Source organism: Antedon mediterranea, chromosome 4 (genome assembly GCF_964355755.1).
Source record: "Antedon mediterranea chromosome 4, ecAntMedi1.1, whole genome shotgun sequence".
Taxonomy (NCBI): domain Eukaryota; kingdom Metazoa; phylum Echinodermata; class Crinoidea; order Comatulida; family Antedonidae; genus Antedon; species Antedon mediterranea.
This window is the reverse complement of record NC_092673.1, coordinates 7,643,296-7,662,380: the sequence shown is the minus strand read 5'-3', so window position 1 is coordinate 7,662,380 and position 19,085 is coordinate 7,643,296. Positions and strand designations below refer to the sequence as shown.

Genomic DNA, 19,085 nt, shown 5'->3' with positions numbered 1-19,085 from the left:
AATAGAAGTAGGTAATTAATTTACCAAAAATCTGGATTTTGTTTAAATTACTGTGAGGAATAATAGTAATGTTTTCAATTGGATTGCATCAATTTTTGTTTTGGGGATATAAGTCTGAAAATCTAAAAGTTCAGACTAATTGGAAAAAGTTTAAGATAACTGGATGTTTTTTTTCCGGGTCCAAGCTATATTGAAATTGGGCTGGAAGGAATGCCAAAAAATACCCGCTAGGCTTGATAGAAGTGTTTGAGCCCATCACCTACCTACTGTACCACAATTACATTCATGACATTTAATTTTTTTTATTATGTTTATGTAATTTTTAGCTACATCCACAATACCTCAGCTATAAACTTTGAACTATGACCTTTGATGCATAGATTCCATGTTATGCTTTAAAGATTAAAGGTTCAAATCTCACAGAATTCATCTTATTGATGTTTTTTATGACTGTTCTCTTTACAGTGACGGCAGGCCTATGTTTTAAGTCTGATTTTTATAGATAGTTAAATTGGATTAAATTTAAAGCTTGTTTGTAGAACAGCAAGATAAAATATGTTTTAAGAGTTTCCAAAAAAAAAAAAATGGGGATGACATTAAGAGCCTGTTTCTATCAAGAAGGAGAATACATTTTAAAATGTGTTTTTTCTGATAGCAGAAATGTGTCCAAAATAAATTACAAACAGAACCAATTCTGAAATTGGTGTCATTTGTTTAAAAAATTCCAGAATTAATTCTGGTCTTGTTCCAGTGGAGCCATTTTTAGCAATCGTGTTTTCCAATTTGACATCACCTGAAAGGTGCAAAAACATTTGTAGACAAATGGAACCACAAACGATTCACAAACAACAATTGGTTTTATTTTGCATAATTTTCATTAAAACAAACTACAACTACAAGTTTTTTTACGTTTTTTAAAAAATAATGTACAGGTTCATAGTGTAAAACTATATAATTTTAGCTTTAGACTTCTTAATTAAATTGATCAATCAAGGAGATCGTTTTTTAAATAAAGTACTGTAAGTACAGTATGTTTTATTATAATTATATACTACTAGGATTTATTTTATTCAATAAGATATATTTTAAATATATAAATGTTCTTAGAACTAATAATTGGATCTCTTTTTTTCTTCCTAAATTGTAATATTGATATTGCAATATACAGTATATAAAATGGAATTAATATTTGTTTCAAAATGAAAATATGTCAAATATACCTTAAAATGTAAAGAGCCTTTTGGCAGGTTTACGAACGAATGACGAATGTGTCAATTAGATGATTAGGTGAAACATTAGGTCAGTGCCCCACTCACTACTGTATACATTGCCAGTACAGTTGTAATTAATATCATGTTTTTTCCAATTAATCTGGGCGTTTCCTTCTTTTTTAAACTTTTATATTAAAAAGGTACTGTAAACTCATTTTCAGTTTTGTAAATTTGTAAAATATACAAAAAAAGTATGTGTAGACTCTTAATTTTTATTAGAAGGAAGTAAATTAAAATGTAAATAAATCAATCAAAACAGCTTCTATTCAATGTTATCAAATTGTAAATATCAGAGGTCAAATAATTATACTAATTAGTTGTTATTTAATAACTTTAATTATGCATAATTTAAAATTGTTTCTGAGGTAGAATTGAATGTACTGTAATTAAGGGATCATGTTGATTACTTAATTGTCATTAATTCTACTTTCATTTTTAATTTCAAGGCAAATGATTGAAACACCTATAAGAAAACAAAAAGCTAATCCTACAGTTTTCAAATTAGGTTAGGTCTTATATACTAGTCAGTAATTAGTAGTAATTAATATGTACAAACTGTAAGTACTTTCTCACTGCAGTTCAATTGGAATCCAAATTTTTTCTTTTTGATGGAATTGGTTTCATCCGCAAATTACAAATGAAATTTAGAAATTCAAAGTTAAAATGCAACTTTGGCATTTTAAAAATTATATAACAGTGACTTTTCTACAGATTCTTTCATTTATGTGTTCATTTCTTTGTGTTTGTTTATTTGCGTTTATTTCTTTATCTTAATTTCTTTGCATTCATATCTTTGCGTTCATATCTTTACATTCATTTCTTTGCATTCAATTTGGTTTCCTTTAATAATCGTATTTGTTTCATTTTCATTTTTTGCATTCATTTCATTTTGGGTTTCTTTTTTAAGCTGACTGTTAAGTCTATTAAGAAAATAACATTTTTGAGGTTAAACTTGAAATGGTATTATTATTTTGGTATTGTATTAAATTACTTATTCGTGAATGGCATAACAACTTGAATTTTAAATAATTAGGTTGTGAGGTAGAGCATAGAGGTATAAATAGGTACAATGTTGCAAACATGAAGGAAAATGTTGTTTGGCATTCAATAACAATTTTATAATTGAATACAGAGATGAACAAGTCAAGCGATGAACACACATTATAGTTGTACGTTATTGTAACCTAGTTGAACTATAAAGCAAAAGTTCTATAAAAGCAATAGGGCAAATAGTGAATTGTGTTGATAGGAAAGTTATGACACAGTGTCGGCCAGTAAATGCATTGCCAAAATTGCAACCGACACCCAGTCAGATGTTGATTCTGCAACATGGGTAATTCGGGAAATTGTTTGATGAACACACATTATAGTTGTACGTTATTTTAACCTAGTTGAACTATAAAGCAAAAGTTCTATAAAAGCAATAGGGCAAATAGTGAATTGTGTTGATAGGAAAGTTATGACACAGTGTCGGCCAGTAAATGCATTGCCAAAATTGCAACCGACACCCAGTCAGATGTTGATTCTGCAACATGGGTAATTCGGGAAATTGTTTAAGGAAGTTTGATGAAATCAGAGACAGTAAAACATCCTGATGTAAACGAAGAGAACGTTGATTAACTGACGAATACATGATAGCCTGTGAATAATAATTAATGATAAGTTAAGTGCATCAAACAACACATTTTTATATATAATATAATAATACTGATAGTAAATAAAACTATTAGATCATCAATTTAATCAATATATAGTAACATATTTAGTATTTTCAACTAATTTTAATAAAATATTCTTAAAAAATGCATTTTATTGATATGTCCAAAAAAATACATTGTAGTATTAATAAAATTGGAATTTGTTGTTTGCCATAACAAACATTAGAGATATTATTAAATTTAATATAATTTAATATTAATATTCTTCAAAATGTTTTTTATTGAAAGTTTATTGGACTTGTATGCCATACAACAGTAAAGATACTAAATTAAACTACTTCTCAAAAAACAATTATATTCAAATTAATTAAATATATATTCAAATAATGGTCTTCCTTAATTTTAACCATAGAAAAAAAAATTATATTATTAATAAATACAAATATTTAAAATTGTATGTTACTTTTTCTTGAAATAAATGTTTAAGAATCAGAATCTTTTGACAAACTTTTAAAATTTGTTTTATACATTAAAGCCACAGTACTGTATAACAATTCTAATTCCATTAAAAAAATTCACTTATACTCATTTTAACCATAACTCATTGAAGACTATGTAAACACAGCCACCTTCCCAACATAAAATATTGACCGTATCAAAAATCTACCAATAAAAATATATTATGCTATTATTTAACAATTCTCATACAACACCACGCCAGCTTGTATCAGTGATGTGTATTCCCATAAGTAACACACTGCAACATTCTGCGTGCAAATGTGTTTTCTACGGTGCTAGCTTAAATAAGCCATGGGACTTAATGGGCTTAAAATTGAACATTATTTAGAATGTTTGTCCAGTGTGATGAGTCTGTGGTTTAAGAGATTGAAATCATGTCACTTTAGTAGATAAGGTGTGGGACAGGAATTCACAACTTTTTAAAATTTATTCTCCGTGAGTTTCTATGTCATATGCAAACTTGCGTACTGGTTATTACTTTTTATTGAAATAACTAGTTTCTTTTACTCTGCAAATTGATATATAACAAATGTTTTAATCAATCTTGTCGAAAAGATCTTTTAAATGATATTGCCGATAATAGATGTCTATTATTATTGTTGATGTATGTTATGTTATTAACTGAACCATCATTTATAATTCAGAAAAAGAAAATTGTTTTTTTCTATTAACTGTAAAAGTCTTAATATTAATTTGATTCACCTACCTACATTACCTTTAACGAGATATGAAACTGCGAAAAGTGTGGAGTAGAGTGTCATTTTGATACATTGTCCCTTTAAGCTATATACCCATGACTATTCATCATCACTCCATTAATGTCAACGACTTCTATATGCTCTGCTACATCACAAGCGTTTCTGTTAAAAATTGTTAATGATATGTTAATTTTATGCTAATGATATGCATACACCTTCCGAACTCATTGGCGGAGGTGATTGGGCTAAAATGACATTGACTTTATCACAAATTCCATTTACCGGTAATTATACAAACAAACACACTGATGTAACATGTCAGTAAAAAAACAAAAACAATTCCTCTTTATTTAAAATCTGTTATTACTAAGTTAAATTATATTAATTATTATTTATGATACATTAGATTTATTTATTGTTTTTGATTACTTTTAGTAAGTTTTTTTTAACAATTTAAAACTATACTGCTCTGCAGTATACCTAACTGTAGTTTGATTGAATTCACAATATAGTCAGTTTTCTGTTATCAAATATAACTTTTTTTGTGAAATCGGGGATCAGTAATTTTGATATTATTCCTATTTCAACATGCATGATTGATCTGCAGGCTTTACCCAGTGTTTTATAATAGCAATCAGTCGATTTGAATGAAATAAAGAAATTCAACTTACTGTAATTTATAAATAACTCCAGATAAAGTTATTAGAATTTTAATCAGTAAACAGAGTAGTCGCGAAAATATAGAGTTATAAGGATTTAAAAGTGAGCTAGCACTAGGATTGTGGTAGGCTTGTGTTGTCCATGAGATGTATGAGAGAGATCAATTAGTTAAAGCAGCTAGGAGAAGCAGAAAGCATTAGCAAAAATACCTGTTTAAAGGCTTATAGATTTAAAAAGAAAATCACTTGAAAAAGTTTCCGAGTTTACTAACCCATGTAAGGCGATTGCCTGACTCTGTGAGAGTGCTACATCCGTTTTTGACAGATCTTGATGTCGCAAAGTTGAGTGGCTCTTACTAAGCCAAGTACCCTCCCTATATAGGAACTTAGCACTCTAGACAATTGAGTATGGAGACACCTGTCCTAGTGTCTGTTACAACGAGACGAGGAGGGGGTAAAGATTCGCCACTCAGACTCGTTAATCCTGATTACACGTTAGTAGGGAACACATTGACGCGTGTACTAGATTTATCATCAAATGTTCATTGTATGATTTTAATATACACTACTAAATTGCTTGTACGTTTTAATCCTTTAGGTTTATCATGGGAATTCAAAATAGGATTTGTTAATTTCGTTTTATGGCATCATCCAATACAGTTAGGATGTAGATTTATTTTTCAATTTTCTAATTACCATTTAATGTATGTGTTATTATAGAAAAAGCTTACTATTAAAAACTACATCAAAATATCGACAGTGATACCCAAAACTAAAATCAGCAATATTAATAATTGATAAAAAAATTGCTTTATTTCATCATTTCAAAAATTACAAGTCACTAATTTAAAAAGTTTGCATAAAAAACTTTATTAACTTACAGTAGTATTTTATAAAGATTTTCTAACAAAAATGAATGATTTCCTTTATAATACTGTAGGTCTATCAATACTTTTAAATTTTTTTCACCATACTTTCTATACATTTATACATAATAATAAATAATAGTTTATATTAAAACTTTCAGTGGCGAATCTAGGTTTTTGAAATGGGGGAGGAAGATGCCAAGAGCCTAAAATTGAAACGTTGAACTTAACCGAATATCCTATATTTTTCATTGCATTTTTATTTTTAGAAATTTTAATTAAAATATCAGCTAGCACTATTAACAATGACTGGGTAGTACAAGTCTATGTACATGTACATGTATGGATAGTATTAAAGGTGAGAAAATGTATAAGAAGTATTGATAGACCTACAGTATTATATAGGAAATCCAACATTTTTGTTAGAAACAATATTTGTATCGTGTGTTATGATACTATAATAAACTATTTAAGGCCTAGTCAGACAAGTTTGATTCATCATTTCACCATTGAATATTGAATATAATTTTTACAATATCTCCTAATACTGATCCGTGGCATTGTTTAGAGCACAATAGTAATACTGTAGTAGATCCTCTTTTATTCAGATTTCACAGTCTGGTGAACTTTACTTTGTATATAAAAGCAAGGGGAAGAACAGATCGCATTATTCTACATGACCCAGTTATATAATAAATAGTTTTTATCTGACAAAAGTATACTAAAAATGTATGTTTTTACAATTGCACAATACACAATTTAATAACGTATAATTTTATTTTATTGTTAAAGTAAATCCTAAAAGTAAAAATTCCATTAAAAAAAAATGTTTTTTTACATGTATAACAAATAGGGGTTGGGTGTAGTGTTCAAATATAAATCCTCCCTCCCCTTGTTAGGAGAGAAAGTGTCCCTTTAACAGAGGGAATGTTGTCACTGTACACTTATTCTTACATTTTGTATACAAATAAATAATACAGAACAATATTAAATCATAAATCATGTTACTTCTGTAGTAATGTGTTTATTATTCTTTTTAAGATCTTCCTAAACATTTTTTCATCATGAACTTTTGTTACATACAGTTTTAATACAAATTAATGTGTTAATATGAATAGCTTTTAACTTTTGTTAATGACCTAGCAAGATTTAATTTTGACTTTTGATGCATGAGATAAGTATTAATGATTCTTTGTTGAACCCTGTTCTATTTTCAATAATCACCGAAAATGACCGCAAGTAACAAATCCAACTCTTTGTAGTGAAAAAATACTATAGCAACAACTCCCAGTAAATTATTCATTGAATATAGTTAAACGGCACAAATATCATACTTATGTAGATTTCTGTAGAAACCTTGCTTTAACGAGATGCAAATGGTTTGAAGCCAAAGGGTAAAACAACGCTTTGAAATCATTAAAAACGCCAAAATTTGTTATTTTGTTTGAAAAGATCATAACCGGTTGATTATGCATAAAATGATGTATCGCGTGAATGATTAATAGTCGTATGTTACATTGTAGTTGTGTATTTTAAAACCAATTAAAATATTTGCTCGGATTATTGTACACTTGGTATCACCTTCGACTAATGATTCTCGTCTTTATTTGAATGCAAATCAACTTTTGTCTCGTTAGCGTACATCTTGTCTGTGATTACCAAAACGTCTTAACTCCTTATTGGTGTATATCCTGAAGGTATTTTTGTAAATTTTGCATACGTATTTATGTAAAATAAAAAGCGGAGCTTTAGAATCTCTCCGCCACCAATCTAACAAATTATTTATAAGAAGAGCATTAGAGATGCGGTATTTAATCGGCCTTGGAAATTGCATTCATTGCTTTTCGTGACAAATAATATTTTTAAACGGTTTGAAACATGTGCAAAGTAGGTTGAATTTCACAAACCCCCTTTCTTCAGTCAGACAATGGGTTGGGTATGGTTTTACAACAGTCAAGTTGTTTCAGTTGTGTAGATGAATAAAAGTGGTGTGGCTGTGAACTTGCAAAGAATGTGATACAACAGTAATTGTATTTTATAACCTTGGCCTTGTTTTAGTACCAAGTAACAATAATTTAAAGTTTAGTATCATACATACATACACCAAAACAAGCAATAAACAGATTATGGAAGATGATTTTTGTCATTTAAAAATTCAATGAAATTAGGAACTCAATTTAAAGAATTTAGGACAAAATTGAGGTTGAAAAAAATTTAAATGAACAGTAAAATACTGTGAAACAAATAGACAAACAAAGTGGTGTGAAAACATAACCACATAGGGCGCGTTTATACAACACGCTATTACACGCATATTCTACACGCCTACGAAAAGTGTGTTGTATAACAACAAAGAGATTCCGTGTAATGAGATTTTAATTGCAAAAAAGGCTACTTGGCTGAATCCTAAAATTTGGTGGATTCCCGGTCGCCGTTACCGTGTTGGAAGTGTCCTCAGGGTATATTTTGACCTCTCGTTAAAACAGGTCGTAATATCAATCATGTCATGCGACATTGCTAACAAGATTGGGCCCATTTATTGCTGCTTCGCTGCCAGCAATCATCCTCCTACCACGTCTTACGCCTAGTCTAGTGGGGCCAACTCGTAGTGGTAGTAGGCATCTATCGTTTCCCACTCCAAACAGAATAAAAAAAATAACATCGCAAAAATGGCATCTTCTTCCATAGTGTATAGATGAAAGAATGAAACCCTTAAAATAACTTTTATTAATTTAAATGAACCGAGAACAAAATAAACAACAATGCAAACGTGAACGAATACCGTACAATATAATGAAAATGGTAAAAACCGCGCGAATCGACAGCGAGGAGGCGACGATGATTGTTGACAACTCAGCCAATTCAAGCGCGATCAACGATTTGACCTTTTATCCTAGCATGCACTGCGTGTTGATGAAACTTCCGGTATAACACGGTATCGTGATTTCTAGTATAACAGCAAACGTTAAGGTGGGTTGACCTCGGTCCGAACAACACGCTAAAAATTAAAGCCGTGTTCAAATTTAGGGTGTTGTATAAACACGACCATAGACAGAGGTAACTTGTATTTTATATTCTTTATTAATATCGCAGAAATACAATAACCAAATTGCATTGTTGTTTACTGTACATTAAATTAATGGTAAAAGACAAAAAAAAAACATTAAAAGTTTAAAAAAATGATAAAACCAGTAAAATTACAATAAATAAAAAAAAATAACAATCATCATCATTATTAAAATACATTTTTAGCATAAAATACAAACATTTAACAAACAACAGAATTTTTAAAAAACAACACCAAGCACCATGGTATTCAACAATCTGTTAAGATTAGATATATGGGCATTAAATGTAATAATCATAATATATTAATTTAAAAAAAAAATTGTTTTTTCAATGTAGAAATAAAATAAGAGTAGAAATAACTTCACTTTGTAGAATGAAACTGGTTTAAAAAAAAAATGAGTGTGTGAAAATGTACTGGTATTTAAAATAATAGATCACATTTATTGAAAATCTGATGAAACCTCAATAAAAAAAGCATCTAAAATTAGAGAGATACAGAACATAGCCATTAAAATTGAATACTGAAAATGGTTGTAATTGAAAGCGGTGTTTAACTCAATTGAATATTTTTGTAATCCATGCTTGAATTTCAAGCTTCGCTATACCATCATTCTTGATTTATAGCCTATGAATTGCAATGCATTTTGGGTAAATTGCAACGAGGAAAAAAATTCAATCTATCAACATTCACTTAATGCACAGCTAGTAAAATGTACTGATGAAATAAAATATTTCGTGAATAATTAAAACAAAAAAGTTAGTCCTACAGTAGATTATAAAATATGTTTTTGATTATAATTTTAGAGCATTGTTTTGATATTTTAATTTTATTTCTATTCTATTATAGTTGATAGTTAGAATTCTAATTCTACAGTAGGCCTACTTTTTAGAGTATTTTTATTTGTTGTTGAATGTTTAAATGTGCTGTTGTTCATGTCCAAATATTTAGCATCATACATATATTATTATTTCCAAAAATGTAAAGAAATCTTGGAAATTCTTTTGGTCGTGGCAGCCGGGACAATAACATTTGATAAAATATGTTTAAAATATACAATATAGTTAACATTAATACATTAGAATAGTAGGCATACTAAAAAATATTAACTTAAACATTCACTTCATTGTAATCATAATTGGTTATTGTAGAAGTATAGTAAATACCATAAGTTAATATGAAAGATATTCAATAAAGAAATACATTAATGACATATATTAATTAGTTTTTGTAGCGTTTTATGCCTGTCGTACAATCATTAGTTAAAATTATTAATGTGAAAAATTGACAATGTCCTATGATTCAGGTCCAACCCCAGGGAGAGAGCTCGTTGAAGAGGATCATCTACGTACCCCTTGGGCTTAAAAGCGTTATCCGCTCTAGTATACGGCGGCCCATTACTACACAGATCGGCACACGAGAGAACAGTAAAAACACATAGCAATAATGCATTCTTACTTAGCGGTGAACACATGGTAACGAACGAGGCCCGCAGAAGGTTAAAGGCTTTAAAAGGATAATACGGCAACGTTCTGTTGCATTCTAATAAAACAAAATTAAAACTTTCATGAGTATAAAAAAAACGAATGTTTCAAATGCATACATTGTCTTCAAAACCAAACATGTTTTTTGTTTGTTGAATATTTTTACTGTATAAATATGTCCTTAGCAACTTTATGTCAGTGCTGCCACCAGTTTTTAATAGTAGTCTATGTTTTACTTAATATTGCTAAAAAGTTAGATAGTTTGGCACTAATAGCATTTCATACATAATACTTCTCAGCTTTAGTTTGCATTAAAAAAAAACCGAAATGAAAACTGCTTGATGCGTCGGGGACGGGAGGGAGCTGGTGAACAGAGTGTCTTTGTTCATTGGAGTGTGACATTTTATTCCTATTGAACCAATAACCATCCCACTAACCCTCCACATTTTATGGCATTGAAATGTTCATTTTATAAACACAACATTAAGACATTTTATTACAAAATAATAGTTGTTTTCACAAGTGATCTCGACATTTTGAATTGACAGCAAATATGTAGTTTATTGCTCCTAGAAAACGTTGTACAGAAGGCTGGGGCATGCGCCGTCTAAAAGTAGGCTTTAGTAATTGCCATCATCCAGCGCTTCCCATCCTTGCGTAGTCCCTATAACTAGAGACCTAGGGCAATGTTTATAGGAAGTTTGATTTCATGACATGCTTTATTTAATATTTGAATACAATCCCCCATTAAGGGATAACGGACAACTTTGAGACTCATCAAAGTGTGTCCTTAACGTGGGTGGCCAGGCTGTTAGCCATAGTATTAAAATACAATTGTCTTTTGTTCGTTGAAAATGTCTCCTTAATAGGAGTGTCCCCTGTTTATTTTAATAACTTATAATAATAAGAAAAAGAGTCTGGAAGAAATTTATTATCTGATCCTTACAACATGGAATACTTTTAACTTAAGTTAAAAGTTAAGTTTTTGTTAGATTTTTTGTATATTCAATTGTCAAAAATGTTGTACAGTATCCAGCCGTATAATTCTACAACAACAAAGGAAATGACATGACATTAGGTCATGAGTCTAGAAATCACACTAGATATGTGCACTCGATCCACCAAACTACTTTCACTTTTGAAGCGATGATCGAAAAGATGTATTAATTGCGCTTATAAGACCGAGAATGGTGCGAAGAACGTGTGTATGGGATGTATGTATATGGCTATGATAATCATGTTGACAGTTGGAATAATGTTACAGTGTTGAGAAATTATTTCATTTGGATGTTTTTAATGTAAATGAATTTAATGCCTCTCATTAATGGCTAACGTGAACACTTTAAAAACATGGTTCATATAAAAAAAATAACTGGTCAAGAAATACAGCATACAGCCAAGTCTACTTTTCATCTTGCATTTTCTTTAAAAAAAATAAAAATTATTTACTACACAGTCACTAAAATATCTTTATTTTAGATTTTAGATCAGTGGTTGTTATTAATTTTTTTGGCAAAAATCGACAAAAATAAAATTTGAAAAAATTCAACATCAAACATCTCAATTGCTTGGGTAACATCAACATTAAAAAAAGTCCTATAAAATTCAACATTTATATAGCACTTTATATCCTAAATTATAAACCAACCCTGGAGTCTAATGGCTGGCTACTGTTAATATACAGTAAGATATTACAGTATTTTCAATTTGAAGGCATTTAATTAAAATTTCAACCCTTTTTTTTAAGCCAAATGTTTCTGAAAAGGATGCGAAAAATATCGATGGTTTATGGAACAATTGTGTATATTCTACGAATTTTAAACAAAAAAGAACAAAACTTATTCAAATAGATTCAAATAGGTATTTACTACCCATGAATAAATTGAGAATCCCATGAATATATTGAAATAGGCCATCAATCATGCTTAAAAATGCCACTGTGCCTTCCAGTTTTCGGCAATTACTGCAACTCTGTAAACGAGGCAGTTTACATAAAATTGGTAATTTAAAATGTTTACATGTTTGTAATTCTTATACCTTTGTTTTGCACATACTTAATTTTTAAGATTTGCACAAACAAAATGGGATATCGAAAATTAAGGGACTTATAAAATTCAACAAATCCAAATTAATTCGTACACAGTCAACTTTTATTTTAGTAAAACTGAATTTCCTTTTGAATTTTATTTTTGTATTAAATGATAAAAAGTATCTGGCTTGTATTTATTTTGACACCATACATCTTCAAATACAAATACAATACAAGCCACTGCTCGGCCTAATGGCCTAAACTTGTCTTGTTTTCTAAAAGTATGAACAATTTAACCCTTTTCAAATTCTTAATAAAAATTCAAATAAATTGTTGACAAGATGCTTGTTTTTGTGTAGTCTGGTTTTTTTAGAATTGACGAGAAATTATTATATAATTATTGTGCAAGGTAACAGATAATAAAACCTGCAATTGTGAATTATTTATACATTTAAGATTTTGTTAACATTTAAGAGAGAAAAATAAATGCACAAAAGCTTAAAGATTTATTATTCATTCCTAGTAGCCTCATTTCTATCCAAATTGATAAATTAATACATTAACTTTGTTGCAATAATTTGTACAAATTGTAATTATTTTGGGACCCATAAAAGTGAGTGCTTGGCCTTAGTGTTAAAACATGTATTTTAGGCCCCTTATTTGTTTCATGGGGTTTACCCTGAATATACTTGATGTTCTATGCTGTACTTTCTTTGATAACATCATCAGTTTTAAAGTTAATCCTAAATTTTGCTTTTACTATGCTATTGTTGAACTAGTTTGTAGTAACAGAGAGATTTGATTTACCACAATAAATCTTCTGTCATGCCTATACTATATAGCATAGGTCCATGACTGTACAGTAGTACTGAGTATTAAACAAAATCACCCTCCTATCTGACTAAGAGCTTGTCAGCTGTAGTTTATAAGCTGGGTAACTCATGAATTTTTACTGGGGACGACTTAGTGTCTAGTCCTATCAGCTTAAATCGGGTGAAGGCCACGTCAGGATATTAATGTTTACTAAATACAGATGTTAACTGGATGACATCACCAGTTAAATGGAGTAATACCGACTAATTATGGCAACTATTACTACCACTTTGTTATAAATAGTAATGTAACCGTTAGGTTAATGCTCTTGTTTAAAATACTAGGTTCAAATCATGTTATGACCATTTTTGTTGCTAACTAAGTTTAAACCTGTTTATTGAAAGCCTGCTTTGTTAAATAGAGCATTCAATATTCAGACTAATGGAAAAATTATCTCCATATATAAATCTTATAAAAAATGTTTGGGTCTACAGAATTCTAAATAAGTAAGTAAATAATAAAGGGTGATTGAAAATGGTAATATAGTTGACCCTCCCAACAAATTATCAGAGTTCATGAAACGCTTGTAAGGTCCAAGAGATCTCAATTTCTTTTTTACAAATAAAAAAAAAGATTTTAAATTAGACCTGGTATTCAATCCAGGGAGAGTTGACTGTATTCATATTGGTTGAGAAGAAAATTAGTAGAAAACGATGTATTGTAAATTTGGGTGATCCCTATTACACACATGTCCAATAAAACCATCTATCTAGAAAGAGATGTACAGTATATACTGTATTGCATTATTTGGAATAGAAGATAATCAGCTTGTTACTTTTGTTTTTGCAGAAGAAAAAGGAGGAACTTCAGCAAACAAGCAACAGAGATCCTGAATGAGTATTTCTATTCCCACCTTAGTAATCCGTATCCAAGTGAAGAGGCAAAAGAGGAGTTAGCCAGGAAATGTGGACTTACAGTTGCACAGGTAAATCTATTGCTGACTGCAGCCTTTTATCAATAGACTCATGGTCTTTTTATTCTTGTTGATATAAAGTTTGCAGTACACCACATATATAATTCTCACTCTTGAGGATGGTCAACAGAACTATTTCAGAACTAGATATACGTGGTATACTGCAAACTTTATATCAACATTTGATTTTGGCATGCAAACTTTCAGTTTTCAAACAATATAACTTCTTTTTCTTCTTCTTTATTGCCAAAACCATCATAAACACAACAACAAACAACCACAAAGTAGCAGGAATCACAAAGGCAAACTAAACCTCTAAGAGCCAGTGTTACCTTCTTAACTGAGTAGCACATTAAGATAAAATAGAGAATTTCAATAAAACATTTTACGAAATATTTACAATAACAATTTAAAAATCATTTATAAATACACAAAAACTTGCAGCCAAAGAGAACAACAATGCATAAACACTTTACTCCAAGAAGAAATTCATTTTGAGTTTAAATTCGGATTTGGTCCTATAGCAGTGCAGTCCACGTAATCAGCGCAGCGGTAGGCGATCCTTAAAAATACCGTTCCTTATTGTGCATTGTATGTTCATTGGGCCAACTGCTTTATGTCTCATCTGAAGGATAAGAGTAAAGTATCTTCCATAAGGATACCAATAGTATGGCAAAGACACCTTCCTCTCAGTCTCACTAGTGTGATCCATCATATCAACTATAAGCAGCTACACTGTAGGTGTATGTTTAGAAATAATCTTTGACCTCTTACTCTGACATTTCAGAAGGCAAATCGTGCAGCAGAATATGTAAAGTTTGCTTTTCATCGTATAACTAAATTAAAGGCATCATAAATAGCAGTCGTTTCTATTTATAAAGTGTAGCCTTTGAAATTAGTGGGAAGGATAGGCTAATTGTCCGAAGTAGCAATTGTGACGATTGATATAGTGTTCCACTAAATATAGTAATCATATATAATAATATTATATCTTGTGAAGCTGATACCGTTTTAATGTAATCTTTTAATATATACTCCTTCCCTTTTGGAACTGAGCGAGAAAGAGAGCAACATAGGGCATGCTTTTATTATTATTTCAAACCATATTGATGATAAAGATAACTCAAGATTTTAATTATCAATTTTTCTGAAAATCAATGGTCTATAACTATTAACTCCCAAAAACTTAGATAACTAATAAAATGGATGCTTCAAGTGTAAGCAAAAAAAAAAAAATCAAATCTCACTTACAGTATAAGTAATTTTAAACATCAATTTGATATACCTGTAGCCTTGTAATTTGTTTTACTTTTGTTGCATAACATACAACAGGTATTTTCGAAATTCATTGATGAATTATAATTGCTAAATTCTCTTTTGATATTTTAAATATAATGAAAACTTTATTTAAAATTAATTACAAAATGTTTTATACTACCAGTAATTATATTTTAATTATTATTTGAAAATCCTACTGAAATATTAATTATATTTGATAACATTATATCATCCCACAGCAAAAATTGGAGCCAATTAAAACTACTTTTAAGAAGTGTACCCAGTGTAATAAAATGATATTATGCTTTGGTACCTGCTAAAAGATCTGACAGTCTGCCAATCTTAGGCTATTAACATTCAACTATGAAACTCCAACATTATAAGTATTGCATTTTGTCTAATGATACTATCAGTATCATTTAAGAGAAAATGTAAAATTAAAATTGAGTTCATAATGTTTTTTATTTATTATGATATTTATGATGATATTTAGACAATATGCAACACAATTTCCCACAAAAGTAATTAAAAAAAGTTATAATATTGTTGTTAATATTTAATCCATATTTATAATTCTTGGTCTGAGATAGTCCTCTTTCAGAAATTTTTTTTAAGATAGCCCTCTAGCCTAAAATATACATTGAATCAAGTTTTCTCTCATGGTTGATGATAATGCTGAATAGTGTATGGCCTTGCCTAGCCTACTGTACCTGGATAAAACCGCCAATAGCCTATTCTCAACAAACAAACAAAACCAAGATATAGTAAATCAATTTAAAATGTACACCCCTCTCCATAATTATATACAGTAGGCACTACTACTGTAACTCTAACCATTTTGTTATTTTTTATTTACATTAATACCAACAGGTCTCACAGCGCTTAGAATAAAGAAGGACAAGCTTTTAGGAACAGATTTAAACTGTTTCATGATGAACGATAAACTTTATTGAACTTTTGTATCAGTGGCACACATTCTTAGGACATGCTGATAATCAATAATAGCATTTAAATCTATCTTTATTCTTAATATATTCAGTAGAATGAGAAATACATTTTTTTTCAATTTCATCAATAGAATGATATTTAAAAAATCTGTTACCTTAAATATAATTCATGTATGATTTGTTTATCAGAAATGACGTTACTATTAAATGTTTTTTTTTTAAATATCTTTTTTATTCTATTTTTTTTTAAAATGATGTTCTAATCATTTATGCCCCTTGGCATTTCAACTTGATTTGGTAAAAATATATCTTCATTGAATTTATCCATAGATATAATTAAATTTTCTTCTTTCTTATCTTGCCTATCAAAAAAAATGTAATAGTATTGATAATGGTAATTCAATTTAGTATGATCAAGTAAAGGTTTTTATTTTTTCTACTGTCGGCCTAGCTTACAGTACTTCAATTAGATAGAGAGCCTAAGGGTATGTTGAATTGAGTGTTTAAAGCCTTGACCCCAATTCCCCTTCATGGTGAGTAATATGTTGGCAACAGTGATAAGCCAAACGGGGCAGATAACATCGCAAAGTCCTTCAAAGAGGAACTGAACCAGTGTTTGTGTCCCCGCTTAGAACCCCAGCCTGTCAACACGCGGCACGCATGGGGGCTCATTATAAAGCCAGGAAAAGACGAGACTCGTCGCTATCTGACTCCCCTTTCCACATGATAGGAAGTATGGCCTCTTAAGATATGTGTAATAACTATCTACTATATAGAAGGTCCCTTTGCCAATACTGTTCCTGATCTACTATATAACTTGGTTTATAAGTTATATAGTAAACTACCATTAAAATTCTTTAAAAAAAGTTCTTTACTTTCTTTATTTCTTTCAAAATACCAAACATCTCTAGCAATACATACACAAAACACCAGCAAACCAAAGTTTCTAGTATAAAGACTGGCATAAAAATAAATTCACTATCATTTAAACAAAAGAACTATATGTATAGCATACACACAAAGGTTCCTGTACAACACATACTAACATGCAACCAAAGGGACTATACAACCATACAGACAAAATCACCAGCACAATTAGAGGCATTACCATACAACCAAATGCTACAATATTACTACATCCTACACCCTTGCTTGCAACCAAATAGCATACAACCAATGTCACTACCATACAACCAAAGGTGATACACCCACGTGCAACCAATGGCACTAACAACAAAAATCACTACAAGTCACTACCATCAATTAAATGTACTGCAACCTATTTTGCAATCAAAGACACTATCATATCTGTACAACCAAAATCACAACCATAGGTACTACATCGAAACATACAACCAAATGTACTAACATACAACCAAGTCAAGGTGCTCAAATCAAATTTGCATACCATTATTTTGAACTATTAAAAAACCTATTAATTATATGATTTCCTGTTTGCAGATTTCTAATTGGTTTGGTAATAAGCGAATTCGTTACAAGAAGAACATTGGAAAAGCGCAGGAGGAAGCGAATCTGTATGCCGCAAAGACAGCGGCTGCAGCAGCGTCTGTAGGCTCACAAAGTCGTTCACCTAGCTCCACACCAACGACACCGTCAGGTACGGGACCTAACAGTGGTAAGATTTAGAAATAATACAAGGTTTTAAATGCATGTTAGAACTCTGTCTCTTTTACGAAAATAAAAGTCCTTATCTGATGTCAAGTGATGGGTCATTTAAAGCTTTTAGTAAAATCAAGCAAATTAACCATTGTTGTAATTTGTCTGCTTCGTTTTATCATTAATTGTCTGATTAGTAGACCAGATAGAAAGTCCTGTTTTTCCCGAGGCACTTCATTTCTCTTCATAACTCTATCTGTAAAATGCCCATTTATAATATAGGGTGTACTGTGTACGGTTTCTCCTAAATTGAACATCCAAATAGATGTATTGTATGTATTGGCCAAGTAATAATTCGGTTATGAAATTATGATTATATTGAATATATATGGTACGGTTTCACCTGTAGTAGAACTGGAATCTCTATTAAAGGGACACCTATGGACCTTAACCACATGTCTCCTTAATTAGGCTGTCCCCTATACTGTATATTTCTGCCATTGTACATTTTACCTGATACTGTTCCTTTAATAGGGGTGCCCAGAGGAAGGGTACTGTATTTCGTACAATTTAACTGAGATTGACTCTGTCTGTCTTACTGTATCTGATAGATTACATACATCTGAGACATCCTATTTTATTGAAACCAGGCTTAACCTTTTACCTACCTCCAATTGCTTGATTAGTGTTTGTAAATATGAGAAAACCCCTTTGGCTACGACCGAGTTTGATATTAATTGGCCGGCAAGTATGCCCTATTTCCTAGTTTCATTGGCGATCTATTGCAATTGAATGGAAATTAATAACTTTTGCAGTACTAGTACAGTACTAATTATAGCTGTTATGTTGGACCAAAGTAGGTTGATGTAGTCTTTGTTTGCCTTCATTGTTTATACCATGTAGAATTCTCAATTTTGTATAAAATACTTGGAACCAGTTTGAAATTATAGAGGGCACTATAACATAATTTCTTACCATAGTCGAAGACTTGATCTTTCTCAATATTTAATTTTAAGATTTAACTGATCTTATACGTGTGGAATAAATTTTGATATATTTTGGGCTTAAATAATACCATGAAAATAATAAAAATATATTGTCTAGTCTGAAATAAGATAACATTTAACAACTTACGAAAATACACGGCATTACATTTTATGGTTACCTTCATTCTTTAAGGTGACGCCTAAATTAGTGATTGACATC

General features: G+C 30.3%; 1 protein-coding gene across 2 annotated transcripts in view; it reads left to right on the top strand.

Annotated features, from left to right (window-relative positions):
• Positions 1 to 19,085, top strand: part of LOC140046518 (pre-B-cell leukemia transcription factor 1-like) — a 94,187-nt gene that overhangs the window by 61,103 nt on the left and 13,999 nt on the right. Inside the window, exons 5-6 of one of the 2 annotated variants that reach the window (XM_072091188.1) lie at positions 13,914 to 14,049; positions 17,724 to 17,880. In XM_072091188.1, the coding sequence (XP_071947289.1) occupies positions 13,914 to 14,049; positions 17,724 to 17,880 (293 nt within the window). Of the gene's footprint in view, positions 1 to 13,913; positions 14,050 to 17,723; positions 17,899 to 19,085 lie in introns of both variants that reach the window. The other variant, XM_072091187.1, reaches the window with a different exon arrangement.